We start from the raw sequence: 25,557 nt of genomic DNA, 5'->3' as shown, positions 1-25,557 counted from the left end.
ATACTGGGAGACACAGAGACAGGAAGTGACCAGATGCTGCTGGTAAAATGGTGCTGATATGCTTGCTCAAGGCAGGGTGGCCACAAACCTTCAATTTGTAAAGAAAAGCAATATCTGCAAAGTGCAATGAAGCAAAGCACTATAAAGTAAAGTAGGCCTGTAGACAGTCAATCAATATAATTAACTATACAGTACAAAAAAATAACAGCAGCAAAAGAAATGGTACGAACAGGCTTGGAATGAAGGAGTAGTTGACAGCATGGGTACTACAGCAACCTGTAGAGGGCCAGCCCACCTGCAGGAGGAGGAAGCAGATGCTACAATATTCTAAGAGATTGTCACCACTGTTGAATGCAGGCCAAGATCCTCAGAACTTTTAATTTTTCAAAAGAAATAAGAAGCTCAAATATTTATGTCAAATCTGACTTCAAATGCTTGCAATTACTCTCTTTTTTTTTTTGGCCGCATTGGGTCTTCGCTGCTGCACATGGCTTTCTCTAGTTGTGGCAAGCGGGGTCTACTCTTTGTTGCAGTGTACAGGCTTCTCATTGCAGTGGCTTCTCTTGTTGCGGAGCATGGTCTCTAAGTGCGTACGCTTCAGTAGTTGTGGCACGTAGGCTCAGTAGTTGTGGCGCATGGGCTTAGTTGCTCCGCAGCATGTGGGATCTTCTCAGACCAGGGTTCAAACCCATGTCCCCTGCATTGGCAGGCAGATTCTTAACCACTGCACCACCAGGGAAGTCCCCCCTTTTTTCTTTTTTAATTAATTAATTTATTTATTTATTTTTGGCTGCATTGGGTCTTCATTGCTGTGTGCAGGCTTTCTCTAGTTGCAGCAAGCGGGGGCTACTCTTTATTGTGGTGCGCGGGCTTCTCATTGTGCTGGCTTCTCTTGTTGCGGAGCATGGGCTCTAGGGGCATGGGCTCAGTAGTTGTGGCATGTGGGCTCAGTAGTTGCGGCTCGTGGGCTTAGTTGCTCCACGGCATGTGGGATCTTCCCGGACCAGGGCTCGAACCCGTTTTCCCTGCATTGGCATGCAGATTCTTAACCACTGCGCTGCCAGGGAAGTCCTGCAATTACTTTTAAATATGTTTGGACCAATCAAAATTTTTTTATAGCCGGAATTAGTCTGTGGCTGCCAGTCTGCAACTCTCTTCTAATCTGAAAAATGAAACCCATGAGAAAGTTCACCAACAAAGAGAGAAAGCTTCGAAGAAGAGGCTCCCACTCTCATTTGGTAGAAATGAGTCAGGGAACAACTCTCATAGAAAAAGTAGATGATCTTTATGACCTTGGGGTAAATGGCCAAACAGTAAATATTTTCAGTTTTTTGAGCCATGGTGCTCAACTCTGCTGTTGCAGCAGGAAAGTGATCACAGACAATACATGAAAGAATGGGCATATCTATGTTCCCATAAAACTTTATTTACAAAAACAGGCAGTGAGGGAATTCCCTGGCGGTCCAGTGGTTAGGACTCTGCGCTCTCACTGCCAATGGCCTGGGTTCAATCCCTGGTTGGGGAACTAAAGATCCCACAAGCCGCGTGGTGCGGCCAAAAAAAAAAAAAAAAAGGCAGTAAGTCTGGTTTGACCCATGGGTCTTTTTTTTTTTTTTTTTTTTTTTTTTAAAGCAGTGGTATTTTTTTTTTTTTTTTTAATGAGGATCTTGAATCAGATGCGTATGTTTGATTGATTGATTGATTGATTGATTTTGGCTGTGTTGGGTCTTCGTTTCTGTGCGAGGGCTTTCTCCAGTTGTGGCAAGCGGGGGCCACTCTTCATCGCGATGCGCGGGCCTCTCTCGTTGCGGAGCACAGGCTCCAGACGCGCAGGCTCAGCAGTTGTGGCTCACGGGCCCAGCCGCTCTGCGGCATGTGGGATCTTCCCAGGCCAGCGCTCGAACCCGTGTCCCCTGCATTAGCAGGCAGATTCTCAACCACTGCGCCACCAGGGAAGCCCGACCCATGGGTCTTAAGTTTGCAGAACCCTGAGGTAATTCACAAAGGAAAAGACTGGTATGTGATGAAATTAAAATTAAGAACTTCTGTTCATCAAAACAAACAAAACACTTCACCCCTCCCCCCAAACAGACACCAAGCCGAGAGTGAAATGGTGAGCCACAAACTAGGAGAACAGATTTGCAGTAATTAATTGACAAAGGATTAACTAATGAAAGATTAGCACCCATAAAAAATACATACAGAAGTACATAATAAGGGACTTTCCTGGTGGCGCAATGGTTAAGAATCCACCTGCCAATGCAGGGGACACAGGTTCAAGCCCTAGTCCGGGAAGATCCCACATGCCGCGGAGCAACTAAGCCCGTGCGCCACAACTACTGAGCCTGCGCTCTAGAGACCGTGAGCCACAACTACTGAGCCCACATGCCACAACTACTGAGCCCGTGCGCCTAGAGCCCATGCTCTGCAACAAGAGAAGCAACCACAATGGGAAGCCCGCACACCACAATGAAAAGTAATCCCTGCTCACCAGAACTAGAGAAGCCCGCGTGCAGCAACGAAGACCCAACGCAGCCAAAAATTAAATAAACAAATAAATAAATTTTAAAAAGAAAAAAATACATAATAAGGTCAATGAATCAAGAAGAAAAAATTGGGGCAAAGAAAACATAAATAGCATTTCACAGAAAAAGAAACATGGCCAATAAACCATGGAAAAAACTTTATCAGCAATCAATTAAAATCACAACTGAAACATCATTTTGTAACCATCAAATTGACAAACATTTAAAAACGTCTGAAAATCCCAAGTGTCAGTGAGGATACAGCACAGCGGCAACTCTCACAGAGTTGGTGGAATGTAAATCCAGACCCACTCTGAAAAAGTCAATTCTGGAATAAAAACACATACCCTAAACCCAGCAACTCCACACCAGTTACATACCCTACAGAAATGCATCCATGCCCCCGTGGGCAAGATGCCTGCCCAAAGAGATGCCCAGCGCATCTATAAAAGCCCTGCACTAGAAATAGCTCAGATGTCTGTGCCTGGGATGGAGGAATAAGCTGCAGCACATTCCCACAATGGAATATTATAGAACAATGAATGACATGGGTAAATCTTAAGATAATACTGCTTCACTAACTGAACATGTCGCTTAGGTACTCTCTGATGTGTATCTTATAATCAAAGACACACAAGACACCATTTAACACTCACTAGACTTGCAAACATTAAAAAGTCTGAGAACACCAAGCACTGGATGTGAGTGTGGAGTTAAGGGGACTTTCGTTGTCTGCTGGTGGGGTACGTATAGAGAAATACAATTCTTCTTGGGAAATAATTTTGCATTACTTAGTAAGTTGGAGCATACCAAACGACCCAACAGTACATATATTTAGGGCTATGTCAGGAATCATCATAAAGAAATGAAGGCGTATTAACACAATGGAATAAGCAGGGACAACTAATGAACATTACCATGGATAAAGCTAAGAAAACAATGTTGACCCAAGAAAGCGAAGTCACAGCAGAATATACACAGTATGATTTCAATAAACTGTGTGTATACATATACATACATGTGTATATACATATACACACACATGCAGCAATAAAAAGAAAAGCAAAGGAATAAAAACCAGAAAATTCAAGTCAGTAGTCACCTCTCGGAGAGACAGAAGGGGACCCATCATGGAGGGGCACACAGTGCCTTCGAGGGACTGGTCATTTCTATTTCTTAAACTGGGCAATGGGTATTCATTTTATGCTTCTTTTAGAAACTGCACATATGTATTATATGCATTCCTTTCTGGATGGGATGTATTTCACTAAAAGAAGAAGAATGAAGCAAGGAAGGAAGGAGGGAGGGAGGAAGGGAGAAAGGAAAGAAGGAAAGAAGGAGTGAGGGAGGGAGGCAAGCTTTGGTGGGGGACGGGGGGAGGTGCGGGGCTAGCCGCCAGCTTCAACCCCTCTGGGTCACCTTGAACTTGCAAACAGAGAGATGTACACAGAGGCTCTGGGAACCAGGCCTGACTAAGCAGAGGAGCTCCCCGCAGTGTGGTCTGTGGGACGTAACATAGCCGGGGGGCTGGGTCTCCTTGAAGCCCACCTAGGGTCGTATAAGCCTGAGATATAGCCCAGCCTGCAGGTCTGAAGTGAAGGCAGCTGCAGGAAAAGGGACTCAGGCAGGGCCTGGCAGGCCTAGCACAACTCAGTCAATACTCCCTGAGCAAAAGCCCCCACTTCGGCATTTTGCTCCAATTCAAACCACGGTTAATCTTCACCAGCTCAGATGAAGAGAGGGATGTCAGCAGAGCTGCACTGTATTACTTTCAGAAGCAACTCTCATACAGTATTTCTGGTAACCCTGTGGGGAAAGCACTCAGGGCAGCAGAAAATGGCCTAAGTCCAGTGTAAGGTGATTTGGCCATATCGGTCAAGATTACAAATGCATATACCTTCTAATCTGGCAATTCCATTTTGGGACTTTACTCTATGGATACAGCTGAACCTGAATATAAAGACAGAGATGAAAGGCCATACATTATAGCAAATGCCTGGAAACCACCTAAATGTCCATCAACAGAGGGCTAGTAAATAAACTATGGTGCCTCCTGACATGGGACCACTACTATGATGTGGCTACTTAAAAAAAAAAAGAAAGAAAAAAGAAAAAAAGAAAAAAAGAATGAGAAAAGTCTCTATGTACTGATACAGAAAGCTCTCCAATATCTATCAATTGAATAACAGAATACAGAGAAGTGTATATCCCAGCAGAAGAAAGATGTGTATCTATACATACTGTATGCATATAAACAGTGGCAGGATATACAACAATTAATAATTGTGATGACCTATGAAGGCGGGGAGGGGAACGGTGGAGAGGGGGACGAAGCTGAGAGCAAGACTTCTCAATGTATACCTTTTTAACCAAATAAATATTTAATTACTCAAAACAGTAAACTCTAAAAAAAATGTGGCTGTCGCAAAAGGGCTAGCTCCTTCCCACCAAATGTCAGTGTCAGGTTCATGAGAAGGCCTATAAAAGACACACCAGATGAGGTTCCAGTGTAGGGGTCCCCCCAGGAGTCAGGGGCCAGTGACCAGGCTGAGGGCCATCAGTAAAGGGTTAGTAAATAAATTACATATATATGTAATGGAATACTCTGAAACAGAAAAATGAAGCAATTGTGGGTGTAAAGTGTCCTGATGCTGAATTATCTCTAGGATACATTAAGAAAAAACCTGATCCAGAACAGTGGTTTGCGTATGTTATCGTGGTGTTTAAATACACATACATATATGTGCGCTTATTCTCATAAGCCAAGCATATCTCTGTGAGGACACCCAAGAAACTGGCTAAGGGGGCTGCCCCCAGGAGGGGAACTGGTGGTTGAGGGTAGCAATTGAAGAGATGTGCTTTTCACTGCACATATCTCTGTATCTTTTGAATTGTGCTATGTGTATCAATAACTTATTTACAAAACTATTTCTAAAAATTACCCAGGGCTTCCCTGGTGGCACAGTGGCTAAGAATCTGCCTGCTAATGCAGGGGACACGGGTTCGAGCCCTGGTCCAGGAAGATCCCACATGCCACGGAGCAACTAAGCCCCTGCGCCACAACTACTGAGCCTGCGCTCTAGAGCCCGCGAGCCACAACTACTGAAGCCCGTGTGCCACAACTACTGAGCCCGCATGCCACAACTACTGAAGCCCGAGTGCCTAGAGCCCATGCTCCGCAACAAGAGAAGCCACCGCAATGAGAAGCCCGCACACCACAACAAAGAGTAGCCCCCGCTCTCAGCAACTAGAGAAAACCCGCGTGCAGCCACGAAGACCCAATGCAGCCAAAAATTAAATAAATGAATAAACAAATTAAAAATAAATAAATAAATAAAAATAAAAATTACCCAATTACAAAAAACATTTTAAAAAATTTACTAGGCATATAAAACACATTTACAAAGGGATATAAAAAGCCTGGGGAAATGTCCTTGAATAGTAAGAGTAAATATTTAAAGGTGCCAATTCTCTAAATTAGTCTATATTTTTAACATGATCCCAGTGAAAATTCAAACAGGATTTTTTTTTCACTATTCAAGCTAATTCTGAAATTCATATGGAAAAATAAAAGTGCATACATAGCCAAGACATTTTTGAAAAACATGAGGAAATACTATTATAAAATACTAAAGCACATTAATTTAAAGCTACAGTATTAAAGTTAATTTCTTCCCTCATTTAATCAAAACAAATTCCAGATGGACTAAAAATGAGAATAAAAGCTAAAAGTACAAAAAAAACAAAAAAAGCTTAAAAGTACTAAAAGAAATTATAAGAGATATTTTAAAAACAGCTTTGAGATATAATTCACCCAGTTAAAATGTACCATTCTATGGCTTTTAGTATATTTACAAAACCAACCTCATTATCTAATTGAGAATTTTTTTTTAAAGGGAGGAGTCAAGACCAGTTACTCTTCTATCTATCTATCTATCTATCTATCTATCTATTTATTTATTTATGGCTGTGTTGGGTCTTCGTTTCTGTGCGAGGGCTTTCTCTAGTTGCGGCGAGAGGGGGCCACTCTTCATCGCAGTGCGCGGGCCTCTCACTGTCGCGGCCTCTCTTGTTGCGGAGAACAGGCTCCAGACGCGCAGGCTCAGCAATTGTGGCTCACGGGCCCAGTTGCTCCGCGGCATGTGGGATCTTCCCAGACCAGGGCTCGAACCCGTGTCCCCTGCATGGGCAGGCAGATTTTCAACCACTGCGCCACCAGGGAAACCCAAGAATATTTTTAACACTCCAGAAAGAAACTCCATACCCATCAGTAGTCACTCCCCATTCTCCCTGCCCCCAGCTCCTGGTAACCACTTTCTGTCTCTATAGATTTGCCTATTCTGGACATTTGCCTATTCTGGACATGCTACACATGGTCTTTTGTCTATGGCTTCTTTCACTTAACGTAATGTTTTCAAGGTTCATCCACATTGTAGCACATAGCATACCTCATTCCTTGTTATGGCTGAATAATATCAATTATATGGATAGGCCACATGATGTTTATCCACTTACCAGTTGATGGACAATTGGGTTGTTTCTGCTTTTTGGTTAATATTACGAATAATGCTGCTATAAACATTGTTGTACAAGTTTCTGTGTTTTAAATTCTCTTGGGCGTAAACCTAGGAGTGGAACTGCTGGGTCACATGGTAAGTCTATGCCATTTGTCTATATCAAAGTCTGTACCATTTGAGGAACTGCCAGACTGTTTTCCAAAGTGCTGCACCATTTTATACTCCTGCCAGCAGTGGGTGAAGGTTCCAATTTCTCCACATTGTCATCGATGTTTGTTATTGCCTATGTTTTTTTATTATAGCCACCCTGGTGGGTGTGAAGTGCTATCTCATCATGGTTTTGATGTGCATTTCCCTACCTAATGTCTAATGATATTGATCACTTGAGATCTTTTTCCTTAATGACTTAAAAGTAAGGGAACTCTGCCCAAACAAGACACGTAGCCCAAGAACCATAAATTTATGGACCACATAAAAATTAAAGTCAATAAAGTAGACCCCTAAACAACAAAAAAAAATTGTAACTATGTGATGTGATGGATGTTAACTAAACTTATTGTGATCATTTTGCTATACAAATATTGAATCATTATGTTGTACAGCTAAAACTATGATAATGTTATATGCCAATTATATCTCAATAAAAAATTAAAATTAAAAAATTTTAATGAATAAATAAAGACAATGAGGGACTTCCCTGGTGGTCCAGTGGTTAAGACCCCACGCCTCCACTGCAGGGGGGCACAGGTTCGATCCCTGGTCGGGGAACTAAGATCCCGCATGTCACAGGGCGCAGCCAAAAAACACCAAAACAAAAGGTAAAAAAATAAAAATAAAAACAACAGGACTTCTCTGGTGGCGCAGTGGTTAAGAATCCGCCTACCAATGCAGGGAACATGGGTTTGATCCCTGGTCCGGGAAGATCCCACATGCCACGGAGCAACTAAGCCCGTGCGCCACTACTGAGCCTGCACTCTAGAGCCCGCGAGCCACAGCTACTGAAGTCTGCATGCCTAGAGCCCGTGCTCCGCACCAAGAGAAGCCACCGCAATGAGAAGCCTACACACCACAACGAAGAGTAGCCCCCGCTTACTCCAACTAGAGAAAGCCCGCGCGCAGCAACGAAGACCCAATGCAGCCAAAAATAAAATAAAATAAATTTATTAAAAAAAAATAAAAACAATGGGCAATAACCACACTTAAAAAAATTAAAGTCAATGGGCAAACACACTGGAGAAAAAAAAGTCTGAAACATGTGGCAGAGGGCTAGTTTCCTCAACACAGCAAGATCACTCACAGATCTACAAGAAAAAGACCAACAGTGCAAGAGGAAAACGGCAATTCACAAAAAAGAGAAACATCAATGGCTTTGAATCATAGAAGAAGATGCATTACCACATTCATAGCTAAAGAATTGCATTTTAAAACAAGATAGCATTTTCACTGTCAGACTGACAAACATTTATAAAATAGTTATGCTAGCACTGGTGAAGGTGTAAAAAACTGTTGGTGGCACTGCCTGTGATTTCAAAAAAAAACCAAGCCTGCAAACCACCTAAAGGTCCCTCAGGAGAGGGTTAAGTGAAGGAAGGGGTACCACACTGTAGCTCCAGGGCTCTGGGCGTCTAGATAACAGCACGTGCAAAGTGTGAGGGGCAGACTGCACACAGCCCACGACCGGGGCAGCCCTTCTTCATTCCCGAGGGAAGGATGGTGTGGCCACCCGTCGCTGCAGAGGCTTTTTCCGGAGCCACTGGGCAGTGAGCTGAGACAGTGTGGAAGATTTTTTCACTGTACCAGTCTGTTCGGGAAAACACCACTACCCTCTCACTAATAAAAATGTAGAAATAATTTTTCTCAGGAAACTCCTATGAAGTTAGCTTTAACTCTAACTCCCCATCTTATCACCAGCTGCCCACATCTCCCCGTGAAGTCACACGTAGAAGAAAGCAGCGCGACTCTAACCTGACTCCACTCAAGAGCGCCCCCAGCGCGGCCCCCGCCTCCTTGCTGTCCTTCCAATACGCCAGCCCGTTCCTGCCTCAGGACCCTGGCACCTACCACTCCCTCTGCTTGAAATGTCCTGCCTCGGACACCTTCACCTCTTTCCAGGCTTTGCTTAAACGCCACCCTGCACGTGAGGCCTCCCCTGACTGCCCCACTTCTACTGCGATCCTCTTTCTGCTTTGGTTTCTTCACACGACATCCATACAGCACGTACTTGTCTGCATCGACTCCACTCCATGTCAGAGCCACAGAGGGCCAGGACTCCTGTCCGTCTCATCCCACAGCAGGCACTGCAGATGTTCGTTTAAGGAACTGCTGCTGCCACACTATGGAGCAGATGCTCCAGTGGCCTTGACCGTCTCATGTCTTTATTTTTCCTACGATCACCCTAGAGTTGGAGCAGGCCCTTGATAAACACATGGTCATTTTCTCAGAAGGTACAGCCACAGGACACAGTGTTTCTCAGAATGCAGGTCAAGACTGTTGGTTATGAAAGCAATTCAGTGAGCTAAGTCAGAATTTTTTTTTTTTTTAGTGAAACGGAAAGTAAAAGAATGCACATAGCATGTGACTTCCCTGGTGGCGCAGTGGTTAAGACTCCGTGCTCCCAATGCAGAGGGCCAGGGTTCAATCCCTGGTCAGGGAACTAGATCCCACATGCATACTGCAACTAAGAGTTCACATGTCACAACTAAGGAGCCCGTGAGCCGCAACTAAGGAGCACGCCTGCCACAACTAAGACCTGGTGCAACTAACTAAATAAATAAATACTAAAAAAAACAACCAACACATAGCATAATACATGTAAGTATTTACAAAACTCTTTCAGCTAAGTATGTACACGTATTTGTACAGTATACGCATACTTGTATAGCAGGTCACAATGTGAATGCATTTCTTATCGGGAGTACATGACAAAAAATGCTTGAAATTCACTCATCTAATATCAACCTAAACATTTCTAAGTTAAAGCTTCACGTTCTATAAAAAGTAAAATTTTTAATGTTTACTTATAAAGTTTAAAATTCTGTAAAGGTACTTTCAGATCAACGAAAAGGAGAATTAAGCCTTTCCCCAAAAGGGAAAATACAATACTGGAAAAACTGTAGTTCTTTGGAATGTAGCCTGTAACTTTTTTTCCAGAACACCTACAACTATTTTACCATAGTTTCATGCTTGTAAGCATGAAATTCTCTGCTTTTCAGTATAAGTCAACTCGGATGGTTTCATTATCTCTCAAATTTCACCAGATACCACAGGTTAGCTATTCGCATCTGAAATTTCTCCTAACATTTTGTTTCTTAAGTTCTGTAATCATTTGAGGTAAGATTTAAGTATATCAATATTCTAGACAGAAAGTTCTTCACTTTCTATTTATACATCAAATAAAGATTTGGGGACTTCTCTGGTGGTCCAGTGGCTAAGACTCTGCACTCCCAGTGCAGGGGGCCTGGGTTTGATCCCTGGTCAGGGAACTAGATCCTGCATGCCGCAACTAAGAGTTCGCATGCCACAACTAAAGATCCTACATGCTGCAAAGACGACCAGGCTCAGCCAAATAAATAAATATTAAAAAAAAAAAAAAGATCTGTATTCCCTCAAAATTTTCTACGTGCGTTCCTCTGGAATTCCTGAACATTTTCACTATTTCTTAAACCTTACTGTGTTTCACAGCCTGTTTTTTTTTTTTTTTTTTTTTTTGGCTGTGTTTGGTCTTTGTTGCTGCACAAGGGCTTTCTCTAGTTGTGGCGAGCAGGGGCTACTCTTCGTTGAGGTACATGGGCTTCTCACTGCAGTGGCTTCTCTTGTTGCAGAGCAAGGGCTCTAGGCGCGTGGGCTTCAGTAGTTGCGGCTCGCGGGCTCAGTAGTTGTGGCTCGCAGGCTCTAGAGCACAGGCTCAGTAGTTGTGGCACACGGGCTTAGTTGCTCTGCAGCATGTGGGATCTTCCCGGACCACGGCTTGAACCCGTGTGCCCTGCATTGGCAGGTGGATTCTTAATCAGTGTGCCACCTGGGAAGTCCCTTCACAGCCTGTTTTAATCGTTCTCTACTAAGCAATACTGATACTCTATCAAGAAACATCAACTCCCTGAATACAGAGAAACACAGCAAAACCAAAAGGGAGGGGCATCTCTGAAGAGTCAAAATACAGGACACAAAATCCACATGCCAAGCTTCAGTTAAACAAGAATATTCTTTCCCCATCCAGAATTCTCCTCTCCTTTAAAAAAAAAGTTGCTAACAAGTTTTATGATCTAGTTTCCCAACCCTCAACTAAAAACAGAAAGGAGGAAGGAACCTGGCGTCAGAGGCCTGGTAAGTTAAAATGAGAGTAACAGAGGCTAAAAACACAGAAATACTCAGGATGCAGTTTCAGTTTGGGACATTTTATAGACAAAGGAGCTGTCACATCCTAGTGGTCCTGCAGAGGCCTGTGTATTACAACAGAAGACCATAAGTTAACATTCATAATGACCCTGAAAAACATCAAAGAAAGGTTCTGTCATGTTTCACCTGATGATTAAGTCTTTTAGAAAGACTTCTAATCATAATGGTTGAAATGAAGTGTTTTACTACTTTGCAAGTAAGTTTCAGGGAAAATCCCTCTAGGCACTCCATTTCCTGCAAATGCTGGAATATTGGTATGTATGAACTTCAGTGCTTTGCTCACTCCTTCACAGCACACATCGGTTCCCTCACTGCCCCGGTCCTTTAGGAAGACTTGTACCCTTCTATTTTGTTCTTAACGGTATTGCTATATAGATTGTTCTTTTAAAATATGGCATTCATTTTGCCTATCTCAAAATAAATTTCTAATATTCTAATCACATTTCTTGATTATACAGCTGCTAAATAACAGCCATTCTTTCAAAATTAGTTACATCCATGACTCAGCTACACCTGTATTCAACTTACTTATACTTTGGGCATCAAAAAGCAGATGGAAATAATGCCCCCAAGTAGACACTGGTTCTCCAAGCTACAACTTTCATCGTCTGTAATTCCTAGTGGCTTCAGCAGAAATAACCAGCCATTCCAGAAATATCCTGGAATCTACCTTTACTAAATGCTACAGAACTATAGGTGAGTCTCCGTGTGGACGAAGCAAACAGCAGCTTCCTAGTAAAAAAGGCTAGTGTTCTGTATCAAGGCTGAGCAGAATGGTATTTAAGAAAAATTCTAGCTGCTGCAATGAAAGCACCAAGAACCCAAACCAAGAAAACCCTCTGGCTCTGAACTTAAAGTATCTCACTTGAGAGTGAAGTGGATACATTTTCATTGATCATGAGTCAGTACTTTGGTTTGAGACAGACAAGCAAACACCACCACTGGCCTCTGTAATAGTCTCCTTTGTCCTGTTACAACCTGGTATTTGACATCTGGGAGCGAGAACTGTCATTTTCCTTCAGTGTTTACTCATAGCCCATCTTCCTCAGCTTGAAGCTGCTTGCCAGAGGGGAGCAAAACACCTGGGGATCTTTCTTTTGTCTTAGTTCTGATCAATTACTCAGCCAGTAACTAATAAGGTCTTTACTAACCTATTACATTTGGGTTGATCTTTTGCAGACAGCACAGATAACTCAGGCCCCTCATCCTAACCAAGTGTCCCACTGCCTCCTGGACAGCTGGCCACACATCCCTCCTCTGTCCATATGCTTCTCTGGTGCTAGCCCTAAGCCCCAGGACCATGGTTTACATAGACGGCACTGCCATTCAGGGTCTAAGCAGTTAACCATTGAAACCTTTGTCCTCATGTTAAATTAGCAACACCCACAGCTGCTTTACTGAGAGAGTGAAATCTGACCAGCAAGTGCTACTCGTTCCATCCCCAAAACAGCCCGGCAACACCAGAAATTTGCCTGAATTCTTGTGAAGGTTGCAGCACAAGAGGTGGAAGGGCAGAAATTAAATAGTATGGGCCCCACAGTGAGAGCAGAGGGAGGAAGCAAAATAATAAGTACTAAATGGGCGTTTGCAGTTGACAGGGTTCAGGTGGGGCTCGTTTTGGAGAATGACACAAACCTGCAATGATTTAGCCCTACAACAGAGAAAGCTCACTCTTGTGACCTTTCTGGTGCTTGGAGCAGACTGCCCACCCCTTACAACTCCCCAAGGCAGAAAATTCCAATAAGGCTCCAGCTTATAGAGAACAGAAAAGTCATAAGATGTTAACTCAAGCACCAACCAGTCCTACTGTGGCTGGCTCATGCTCTCGTTCTTGCAACGCCAACCGTGAAAATAAGAATGGTGCAAAGAATGAATTACAAACACACATGGTCAGAACATCTCAGAACATGGGAAAAGAATCTTAACCTGCAGAGAGCAGGGAAAAAAACAAGTTGGCTACAAAAAAGCACAAGAATCAAACTGATATGACTGCTCACCTTTAACAAAGTTGCTGGAAGACAACATAGCAATATCACTCTTTGAAGGAAAATTATTTTGACCTGGAATGCAACACCAGCCAAACTACAAGTATGAGGTCAAAATAAAAATCTTTTTAGACACAGTGGGGCTTAGAAAATTTACAACCCATTGACTTTTTCTGCAAAACAAACACAAGGGTATATACATACTCTGCTAAAACAGGAAATAAATCCCAAAAGGAAGGAAGATGTTGAATACAAGAAACAGTAATAAAACCTACAGTTGTCTTATCTGCTAATGCATGATATTTTAAAAAATCATTGTTTAAAAAGAGACTACACCAAAATTTAAAACTCAGGTAACAGAAAAAGCCGTAAAAGACATGAAAAGGAAATTCACACAAGATATACAAATGGCCATTAAACAAATGAAAACATTCTCACTGGTATCCATGCAAATATAAGTTAAACAAGACATATATAGGTTATAAAACATGGGTTTGGAAAAGATCTAATCCCAGTGTTGGAGAAGATGCCTTGACATAGGTGGTCTTATTCCCTGCTAATGAGAATATAAGCTGATAAAGCCTTTTTGTACAGCAATTTGGCAATATCAGCTAACATTTCAAATACGCACAGGCTCTGAACCATCAATTCTAAAACTCTAATTCTGTAATTCTAAAGAAATGCCACACATGGACACAAAGATTAAATACTCGCCCATTCTACACAGCACTGTAATGACCCCCCCCAAAAAAAAACCAAAAAAAAAAAATCTGGAAATAATCTTTATTACATCCGCTAATAGGGCAATGTTAAGTAAATGATGATACGTCCTAACACAGAATACTATGCGTCCATTGTAAAGCCGTAAACCCGTGCATACTGACAGAAAAACATATGTAAGCCATTCTGGAGCTTAAAAAAAAAATCTGTAGCACAATGTATATACGGTTTAGGCCTTTTTACGTAAAAATAGACGTGTGTATTTATATGTGTGTAACTAAGCGTACAGAGCCTGGAAGCAACGCCAAGACGTTCACCCGTGGTTACTTCCGAGTGGGGAGTGAGAGCAGAGACTGCAGTCATTCTTTTTTTTTCAACACTGATTTGAGCACCTACCTACCAATTCCAGGCCCTGGGGATACGGCGGGCAACAACCCAGGGTCCACGGGCTGCACGAGAGCCCAGCGTGCCGGTTCTCTGGTTTGCTGCCGTGCGCCGGGCCGAGTGGGCACTCAGGTGTGTGTCGAATGAACGAGTGACCAAGTGGCGTATGCGTTATTCGTGTATAAATCAACTTGGGGGAGGGTAAGAATAAAAACACAACTAAGGGACTGAAGTAATCACCCTGGTGAAGCCCCTTCCCAGCGCACACGCGCCCTTCGATTCCAACTCCCCGAAAGTGCCTTCCGCTCCAGAAACGAGGAGCCCGTGACCCCTCCGCCTCAACCCGGCCCGAGGAGCTCTTTGGAGAGAAGCCTCTGCTGCAGTCACGCGGGCCCGGGCTCAACCCCGTCACCTCCGGGGAAACCCGGCAGCCCGGCGCGGGGCCGAGCCAGGTGACACCATGACGCACCGAGAGCTCAGCGTTCGCCGCTCGCGGCGCCTTGGACGCGTAAACCTCACAAAATCTCCCACGCCGAGCAAGGAAGAGCCGTCACCGCGCCTCCCACGGAGAAAAGGGGCTCGGGACCCCGAGGGCTCCGCGCGTCTCCGTCCCCGCTCGCTTTCCACCCGTCCTGCCCGGCCGCCCTCACCTCCCCGGGCGACCGCCAGCGCCGGGGCCCGCAGGCGGCAGCCCCACAGCAGCAGCGTCCGCAGCTCGCGAGCCATGTGTGTCCTCCTGGGCGCCCAGAGAAGCCAAGAGTGCCGGGGGCGAGGCCGGGGCGGGGCCTTCTTCGGGCGCGGCGTGGTGACGTCACGGCGCGCGCCCGGCTGCCCGACCCGCTGCCTGCTCCAGCGGGTGGGCGGGGCCCTCTGTGGCTCGGGCTCGGGCGCGGTCCGGCCGCGGTCCGGCCGCGCCGGGGCAGTCGGACCTGGGGGCGGGACCTCCGTGACCTTGTGTCGCGTTGTCAAGGGCGATGGCCGTGCGCGCCGGGCCGCCGGGGCACTCGTCCGCCGCCAGCTGGGCCTCGGTTTGTGCATCCCAGAAATGGGGCCGATGTTAACATCCACCTAGAAGCATGTGAAAAGGCGGCGCCGGGGCAGAAGCAGTTAACATCTCCGGGGTCTTTATATAAGTCTCGGGCCAACGGTCCAGACCGCTGGAAGTCAGTCTCTCCAAACCAAGACAAGCCAAATAGCTAAAAAGAATAAAAGGGAGAATTTCAGGCTTGACTTGTCTACACCAAAACTTGGGAGCCAACGCCCACCAGCAAGACTGGGCTTATTCATCATTCCAATTCTCTCGCCCTCCTGTAGGTAAGAGTCTGGTTGGAGATTCGGACTATCAACTTCCTTTCTCACAGAGAGTTCCAAACCACGTAAAATGCAGATTCTCCGGCACCGCCTGAAGTGAGGCTCAGGCAGCCCCCTAGATGATTATGAGGCACACTGAAGACTTGCTGCCACGATCAAATAATTGCACACAAACGGGTTACTCGAGATTGTGACAGGATCTGCTAAGGACAGAAGCCAGGAGAGTGTCCCCCAGTGGGGCCTGGACATAGCTGGGGCCACGGGAGGGGGTGTGACAGGGAACACTTGCAGGTGGAAAGTGGCATGGATGATCCCCAAGTTCCAGGCTTAAGTAACGTAAAAGAGGTGGGCAGATTTGGATGGAAGAGCAGGAGTTCTCTCACCTGGAAGACTCCATCAGCCTCCTAACTGGCTCCCCATTCTCTGCACAGCAGCTGATCATACACACTCCTCAGTCAGGGTCCTCCAGTGGTTTCCCTGCACATAATCAATTCCAAACCCCTTCTGCCTTGGCCTCCAAACCCTGCATAACCTGACCCCGACATCACTCCCTCCCTCACGACACTCCAGACACATGAGCTACTCCCAGATATAGTGTTCCCAGGATGCCGCTGAATTGAGGGGTCTCAGCCTCACATTTCATGTGTTGTTCACTCCACTCAGGAAATCATCTCTTTTGTAAGAGCTGACACATTGATCTATGGGGCAATAGATCTAGCTTGGGGAGCCCTCTTATTACAGGAAGAGGAAGTGGTAATTGGCAAAGGGAGGAGGGAAACCTAGGCTTCAGTGAAGGATGGCGGTGGGTGGGGGCTACTAGGGCCCTTCTGTCCTCTCTCAGCCTGTGGCCTTCAGAGACATAACCTCAGCCACAGATATTTGTGATATTGGGTCCCCTGGTAGCCCAAGGAACTGTGGTTTTTTAAAGTGCACACGGGGGCTTCCCTCGTGGCGCAGTGGTTGAGAATCTGCCTGCCAATGCAGGGGACACGGGTTTGAGCCCTGGTCTGGGAAGATCCCACATGCCGCGGAGCAACGGGGCCCGTGAGCCACAACTACTGAGCCTGCGCGTCTGGAGCCTGTGCTCTGCAACAAGAGAGGCCGTGACAGTGAGAGGCCCGCGCACCCCGATGAAGAGTGGCCCCCGCTTGCTGCAACTAGAGAAAGCCCTCGCACAGAAACGAAGACCCAACACAGCCAAAAATAAATAAATAAATTAGTTAATTAATTAATTAAAAAAAAAAAAAGTGCCCAGGGATCCAAGCCAGTCTTGAGGGGATCATGAGAAGATTTCAGGCCCTATGCAGACAAGGAAAATGGAAGAAGGGAAAGAATGAATAGAGTACTTGAGTTGAATTAATCAAGACTGGCAGGGAGTTGCTTGGGGAGAGCAGAGAGAGAAACAGAGGAGGGGAAGGGAGGGGGAGACCCCCTGGATCTCCCAACCACCACTGTGGCCACTATGAAGCTGCCCATTCCTTTTGCAGAAGTCACTGCCTTCCCCTGGGGGTAAGCTGACGGCCATGAAAAATGCCCACTGCATTATTCCCAATAGCCAGAAGGTAGAAGCAACCCGTGTCCATTGATGGATGAATGGATAAACAAAACATGGTATATACATGCAATGGAATATTATTCAGACTTAGAAAGGAAGGAAATTCTGACACATGCTACAACATGGATGAAACTTGAGGACATCGTGCTAAGTAAAATAAGCCAGTCACAAAAAGACAGATAGTGTATGATTCCACTGACATCAGGTAGTTAGAGTAGTCAAATTCGTAGAGACAGAAAGTAGCATGGTGGGTGCCAGGGGCTGAGGGAGGGGGACTGAGAAGTTAGTATTTAATGGGGACAGAGTTTCAGTTTTGCAAAATGAATAGAGTTCTGGAGAGGATGATGGTGATGGCTGCACAACAATATGAATGTATTTGATACACTTAAAAATGATTGAGGAACTTCCCTGGTGGCACAGTGGTAAAGAATCCACCTGCCAATGCAGGGGACACGGGTTAGATCCCTGGCCCGGGAAGATCCCACATGCCGTGGAGCAACTAAGCCTGTGCACCACAACTACTGAGCCTGCGCTCTGGAGCCTGAGAGCCACAACTACTGAGCCCGCGCGCCTAGAGCCTGTGCTCCACAACAAGAGAAGCCACCACAATGAGAAGCCCACGCACCGCAGTGAAGTGTAGCCCCCACTCGCCGCAACTAGAGAAAGCCAGAAAGCCCATGTGCAGCAACGAAGACCTAATGCAGCCAAAAAAAAAAAGGAAAGATTGAAATTTTGTGTATATTTTACCACAATTAAAAAAAAAAAAAAGCCTACTGCAAAGAAAAATCAAATTTGACTGCCTCCCTTTTTCTTCATTTCTTTGTTCAAAGCACCAACTTCTGGGCAAGCTTCTCCCTTTATCAGGCAACATCCTGGGAGTTCCCAGAGGAGGAAAGGCTCATGGCTGTAGGATACTTCTTGGCCCGGAAAGGTCCCTGCGATGATGAAATTTTTTTCTCAATTTCATGGATCCTTTTATAAGGCAGATTCCTTTTTGAAGCTAGAATATGGGAGTGGGAGGTGAGGAGAGGAACTCCCAGACAGTCCTGCAGACCCCGGGTGTAGTCTGAAAGCTATTCTATAATTGTCTTAGTGTTCGGGCCTTAGGGGCAAGGATTTCCTCCAGCAGACACAGACCTGTACAGCCCCGTCTGGGACAAGGGCAGCTGCAGCTTGGAAGCCTCTGACCGAAGCCTCAGACACAGTACCTCTCCCTGGGTTTCTGAGGCATCAAAACGTTCAAATTCAGAGAAGCACTAATGGCCCGGTGGTACCTGCACAGGGATTTGTGCATTCCTTAAAGTCCTTTTCATCATTTGCAGTACTTTCATGCCAAGTCAGCATGGGTTGGAACTCAGAAACCTAGTATTTTGCTGATTCGCTTGACAGCTATCTCAGTATGTTTGACAAAGTTCAATCCTGCCAACTTGAGAGACCCGCCCAAGGCAGCACGGCTCCATTTGACCCCCACTGGCACACATGCTGATGGTGGGATTCGGCCAGAAGCAAGACCTGTGGTCCTTCATGGAGGCAGGTGCAGCCACTTAGCAGGACCTGGCCTGGAACTCACTAGGCCATTTCTAATTTCACTGGATTACTCTAAGGCTTTTTCTCCAAAGGGCTCATTCTACTTTGCCAGTGGCCACTTTTAATTTTACCATCAAGGACACTGGGAATGTCGCAGGCTGATTCCACAAGCCCCCACAACTTTGAGGGGTGAATGGACCCGAGGTCTTCTCCCTTTTCTTCCCCTACAGCATCAGCAGTCAGTCCAGCCCCCTCTATGGGGCTCCGTGGCCACCCACTAGGTGGGTGGCCCTTGGCAATCCCCTGTCCTATGGGGCCCTTCCACCGTGAACACTGCCTGTGCCCCTGCAGGAGGGGCCCTTCTGGTGGGCTCCCAGTCTCCCTGTCCAGCGTGATGAACCTAAGACAGTTGAATCTGGACAACCACGAAGTATCACTGGTGGGGCCTCCTCTGAGTGACTGGCTCTGGGGAAGGCAGCAACCTCCACTCTTGCATTTCTTCCTGGAAACTTCCGCTGGGAGATACCACTGGGCGAACTAGCCCTGAGGGCATGTGTTCAAAGGTGCATTCTGTCCTGGCAAAGAGCTGAGATCACAATTTTTTCCCAGCTTGTGGATGACATCATTTTAGGAATGTCCACCAAACCTCAAGTCTACCGTGTCTATTGCTTACGAGAAAGACAAGTGAGAATGAGTTTGCCCGAGAGACTCCACAGGGTGAAAGGCAGCTCTGTTCTATGTGTGCTGGCATGCACGTGCACGCGTGTGCCTGGGCCAAGCCGATGGCCCTGTACTTCCTAGAGCTGCCATTCTCATGCGACGCTTGGAGGAAACGGAGTGGCTGTGTGGGAGCCTTTGCCTGCTGGGAGGCCTCTTTCCCTACTCGGCATGGCTTCCTGGTGGCTGCAGGGTCCCCTCCTTCAATACCTGCTCTGTGCTGACAAGGCCCTGCCTCCCTGAAGGACTGGCCCTTTGCCTGGGCACCCTGGGCCTCTACTCCAGACAGAACCCTGCCCAGATGGTGTCCTGAGCAGCACCTGGTATCAGGCCCCGGCAGGTGGGCAGCTTTTGCAAAGTTCTCCTCGCAGAGACTGCATCTCCTCAGGTGTGAAGAGGGTTCCCTCGGTCAGGATTCTCTGGTCCAGCGGGGGATCAGAGGACAGGTGGAGATGCAGACCGTTGGGCATTTCCCCTGACTCCTAGGGCAGCCTCTCTTGGCCCAGGCACAGGGCGGAGGAGGCTGTTGTCCATCAGCATCACCGGGGCTCGTCTGAGTGGCGAGTGCTGTGCCTGCAGTTCAGGAAACAGGAGGGACAGACTGACCCTGGCACTCACTCCCCAGGAGCCAAAGAACAGGCAGCAGTGTGTTCACATGGCCTGGAAACTGGCTGGGGGGCAAGGCACCCCTCCTGCTTCTTTGTTCGCTTCACAATCCGCATTTTTTTACAAATGCACTTCACAGCCAGGATTCCTCCCTGCACCAGACAAAAACGGTAGGGATGCCCTTTCCAGGTAACTCAGGGCTTTCAGCCCACTGGGGCTGCCCACAGCCTCGGTTCTGCCCGGACTCCTGTCCTCTCTAGGGGACCGCAGGCGAGAACCACTCGCCCAAACCCCCTCTCCCCACACCCATGTTTTATCGTGAACATTAAGACTAAGGCAGTTTTCCGGTCAAGATGGTCTGCTCTTGGTCCCATGCAGCCTGGCTACTCAAAGCAGATGAGGGCCGGCAGCAGCGGCCTCGCCTGGGGACTTGTTAGAAACACGGAATCTCGGCGCATCACCCCCGCCCTCACCCCCACTGGCCTCAGTTCTACAGCATCAGGATGTTGGCAAGATCCCAGCTAATCAATCTGCATGCACGTTAAGCTTGAGAAGGAAGCACTGTCCTGAGGACACATGGCGGTGGAGGATCGTGTGCTTCCTGAACTGTGGAGCAGCCTGTGTGCGATCCTCGGCCTGACGAAGAGACGCTTTGTTTCCCGCACCAACAGCGCACAGTGCCCCGGCTTTGAGCCCCAGCACCTTCCTCCAGGACGTGCCTCTGTCGATTGAGTTCTCCCAGGGCTGCATGTCACTGCCCAGGAGCTGATCGATAAACACTTGCTGAGGTGACAGGCTCGGTGCTTCTCTGAACATCAGCTAGAAGCAGCAGGTGTGCATCAGGAGACCTGAAGCTGCTCGTTCCAGACGGAAAGGGGCCTCAGCTTGGTGCCACTCACGTCTGTCCTGCCACTTCTGACACTCAATGCCCTCTTCCCACACGAGGACCCCTGCTCCTCAGCCAGGAAACCACAGCTCAGAACTCAAGTGTCCGGAGGGTGGGGAACCCGAGGGTCCCCTGTGCTCTTGCCTGCGGAGGCCTCGCTCTCACTGGTGACCCCAATTCTGGCTGCTGAGCTCCTGTCAGCTCTGAGTGCCTCCTGCCTGGCCCCTGGGACCCCTTGCTTCCGTGCCCCTCTCTACATCTGACTTTGGGAGCACAGCTGCGATGCCTGCATTTGGTCCCCAAGGCTCTCCCTCTGTCAGTAGACACCCCTCCCCATGCAGCAGCACAGGAAGCAACCCTCCCTCTTCTGCCGGCCTCGACCCTGTGCCCAGATGTGAGGGGCCCAGGGTGGGCTCAGAGAGGACAAGGAAGGGTCCAGGCACAGGGACCCCGGCACACCCCTTGCCATCCTTTCCAAGGGTGTCCTCTCTGGACATTTTCCCGAGGGACTTGTGGATGCAGGGTCCTCACCCTCGCTTGCAACATTCCCTAAACGTCACCACCTCCCTTGAGGATCAGTTAGTGGATCCATATCATTGTTATGCCTATATATCATTTAAAAAATTTAGTGAATTCCCTGGCAGTCCAGTGGTTAGAAATCTGTGCTGTCACTGCTGAGGGCCTGGGGTTCAATCCCTGGTTGGGGGAACTAAGATCCCACCAGCCATGCGGTGTGACCAAGAAAATAAAAACGTTAATAAGAGGATTTCTTGTTGCTGGCCCAGAGCCGTGGGACCCATGATCAGACGATAAACCCCATTTCCATCACTAAGAGCTCTCTAGGAGTCAGGTGGGAGGCGGGTCATCTACACTGGGAGCTGTGAGCTGTGGCCACTACAGTTGACCGACACTGTCAACATTTCTTCTCTGACGCCGAAGTGAGCCAGTGGGCACCAGACACAGGCAAGCTCAGTCCCACACAGTCCTTTGTGAGGACCTGGTTACCACACACCACTGTCTGCCGTGTTCAAGGGGCTACAATGTACTGCAAGGCCCCTGCTTTGCCAGGGTACCCCGAAGTGGGCTCAAGGGGAACCGGTGGACTAGGAGGGGAGGCAGGCGTGTGGGAGGGTTTTCAGGGCTGGAGGAAAAGCTCCTCTCGAACGAAAGGGGAGAGCGTGGCTGGGGCCAGCGGCCCACGTCAGCCCTTGGTGCTCACGAATTCAGGTAAGTCGGTCCCTCTGTTCTCCCACCTCATGGCTGGGCAGAGGGGTGGACACGCGTTTAAACAGCACTTGTTACCTGGTATCACTACCTTTCACGAGGCCAGGAAGGCAGAAGAGCTCGCTCACAGCCAAGGCCAAGGCCCTGGTGCCAGCACTGCCCCCACCTCGCAGGCACCTCCGGCCCACACGTGCTATGACCTGGTCTCCCACTCCGAGGTCTCTTCCTGACCCCCTGACTTCTATACCACTTCCTAGGGTGTTCTAAGCTGTCAGCGCCCTTTGAATCTTTCAGTTCAGTGAAGTAACTTCAGTCACATCACAGTCAGTGGATCTGAATCCATCCTCTGTGGAGAGGCGCGAGCTCGCGGAAAGCACCATTTGCATCCCCAGCTCCAAATCAGGGTCCCTCAGCCTTGTCTTTGTCAGCCTGGGTGCTACATTCACTTATGTTAGTATCTCACGACTGACCCGTTTCCCTGCTCTTGATTTTGCAGTGAACACGGGATGCCCTGGGAAGGTGCCGTGTGGCTTTATGATCCCAGGGGGACACTGGCCCCAGCCCCACGCGCTCCCGCGCCATCCACCTGCTGAGGTGGTGCCACCACAGTGTCTACTTCCCAGCACTGGCCTTGTGTCGAGGACTTCCTGGCTTCCCCCCGTCTGCCACCCATATTCAGCTCCTTTCCTTTTTCAGAGTAGCTTATTTTCTCATGCAGTTCTAAAAGCACATTTTGGCTCAAATGAAACCTTTTGGTTCCACTTCATAGCAATCAAAAGTTGCGTGTCTTCAGCCTGAGATCTTAGAAGCCCCTTCACCTCGTGTTACGCAGCCATTGCAGCTGACTCCTGTTTTTAACACACTGAATTCTCAAAAACATAATCAAACATGCACACTAGACAAAATCAGCTGAACCCCTTTATCTTATGACTGGCTGCTAAGCTAATTCTACGGGTTGTTAGCCAACTGGAACCATCTTTGAATCCAAGCAGTTTTGCCAGCTTTTATTATAAACACCAGCACATTTCAAGTTTCCGCTTTTTTTTTCCCAAGGATTTCAGGCAACTTTATTCATGGCAGAAGTTCCTTTTTTTTTTTTAAATAAGTTTATTTATTTAATTTATTTTTGGCTGTGTTGGGTCTTCGTTGCTGCACGTGGGCTTTCTCTAGTTGTGGTGAGCGGGAGCTACTCTTCGTTGTGGTGCGCGGGCTTCTCATTGTGGTGGCTTCTTTTTGTTGCGGAGCATGGGCTCTAGGCATGCAGGCTCAGTAGTTGTGGCTCACGGGCTCTAGAGCGCAGGCTCAGTAGTTGTGGCACCTGGGCTTAGCTGCCCTGCAGCATGTGGGATCTTCCGGACCAGGGCTTGAAACTGTGTCCCCTGCATTGGCAGGTGGTGTTATTTTTTTAATTTTTAAAAAAATATTTAAATTTTATTTATTTTTGGCTGCATTGGGTCTTCGTTGCTGCGCACGGGCTTTCTCTAGTTGCGGCGAGTGGGGGCTACTCCTCGTTGCGGTGTGTGGGCTTCTCATTGTGGTGGCTTCTCTTGTTGTGGAGCACAGGCTCTAGGCACACAGGCTTCAGTAGCTGTGGCACGTGGGCTCAGTAGTTGTGGCTTGCGGGCTCTAGAGTGCAGGCTCTGTAGTTGTGGCGCATGGGCTTAGCTGCTCTGCAGCATCTGGGATCTTCCCAGACCAGGGCTTGAACCCGTGTTCCCTGCATTGGCAGGCAGATTCTTAACCGCTGCACCACGAGGGAAGCCCAGGTTTCCTTTTTGATCACAGACACAGGACTTTTTTTCTCCTCCTAAGTAGACAGCATGTGAGACACCGCGTCGGGGCTTTCCAGCTCTCACAAACTTCCTTACACCAAGTGCCAGGTTAGCATCCAGCCCACACCCTTGGCCGCATCCTTTGGCAACAAGATTGCATGGGACTCCAAGAGGATGAGGTTGGCAGTTTTGGATTCTGGGATGACCTGAAAGAGACTCCCCATTGGCCAGGGTAAGAGGGCTGCACATCTGAAGTGTGGGCCTGGAGCTGCTTCTCCAGGGCCCAGACGACTCACACTTCTTGTCTGAACAGACTCAGCCCAGGGCTTTCCCATCAGTGCAGAAGGCGACCGGGAAGAGGGTCACAGACGCAGGACTTGAGCACGTTAGGCGAGGATGGCACGTGGCCGTGGAGGGCCTGGCCCCGCTTCCCTTTGGGGATGGGTGGGGATGGGGGTTGGTTGGTGGCGAGATGGTGGTCTTAGTCTTACCTGGCTAAATCTACAACATTAGAACAAGATTCGAAGCCCTGTGTTACAACTAGTTTCCTCAAATTTAGATTCCCAGTTCAAGTGTTTTGAAAAGATTTTTGTGAATACAGGGCCAAAAGGAAAGCTATTTGGGCTGTGATTTCTAAGTCTGACATCACAACCCCTCGATTGAGACCACCCTTGGTTGGGAGACAGGGGAATGAGACAGGACCCCACTTGCCAGTGCCCTGGGAGGGGGTGCACAGACCAAAGAATGAATGTCAACTCTCCTGGCGGTGGTCTTCCTCATAGATGTCATTTTTGCAGCATTCAGGACCTCGAGTGTCACCCCCTCAGTTAAGGGCCCCTGGAATTGGACTCAGAGAGGAGGGGTGGACCAGGTGGCCGAGTGCAAGTGTCGCTCGAAGCCGGAGGCCTCTTCTCACCCCAGCAGGGCTGGTGTGGTGGCCAGTGTTCCACGTCGTTCCCCCCAGCGGCCCCCAGGGCAGAACCTCGCTGTTTCTAGAGGAAGTTGGAGAAGGCAGGACTGGAGCCGCATCTGCCCAGCCCAGCGTCAGAGGCCGTGGCGGCATCCTCCCTCACTGAACCAGGATTTGGGGGCAGGCCAGGAAGCCCCTCTAGTTCCCGGAACACCCTTTGCATCAATTCTGGGATTGGCATGTAGCAGCGGGGGTGGGGTGGGGGTGGCTAAGATGGGGAGTGTGGACAGGCGACAAAGTGCTGTTTCAGGGCCACTTGTGTCCCTGACTCTGAGTGAGGTTCTTCCATGAGCAGCAAAGGAGGGCCCTCCAGCCCTTGGCTGAGCCCAGCTGCCACCCCAGCCCCCCCCCCCTGCCCCCGGCCACCAGGACCGCGGCCCCCACCTTTCCTCTGTGAGCAAACAATCAGAATCATGTCTTACAAAGAACAGACTCCAAAAATATATATAAATAAATAAAAACC

At 47.9% G+C, this 25,557-nt stretch overlaps 1 protein-coding gene across 1 annotated transcript in view; it reads right to left on the bottom strand.

Annotated features, from left to right (window-relative positions):
- TRAP1 (TNF receptor associated protein 1) overlaps nucleotides 1–15,321 on the bottom strand; it is a 54,532-nt gene extending 39,211 nt beyond the window's left edge. Inside the window, exon 1 of the mRNA XM_007181959.2 lies at nucleotides 15,177–15,321. Coding sequence (XP_007182021.2) covers nucleotides 15,177–15,252 — 76 coding nt within the window. The 5' untranslated portion in view covers nucleotides 15,253–15,321. The remainder of the gene's footprint in view (nucleotides 1–15,176) is intronic.
- Nucleotides 15,322–25,557: the final 10,236 nt, after the last annotated feature.

The sequence above is a fragment of the Balaenoptera acutorostrata genome, chromosome 15 (genome assembly GCF_949987535.1).
Source record: "Balaenoptera acutorostrata chromosome 15, mBalAcu1.1, whole genome shotgun sequence".
NCBI lineage: Eukaryota > Metazoa > Chordata > Mammalia > Artiodactyla > Balaenopteridae > Balaenoptera > Balaenoptera acutorostrata.
Note: the sequence above shows the minus strand (reverse complement) of the source record. Positions and strands in the feature narration are given on the sequence as shown.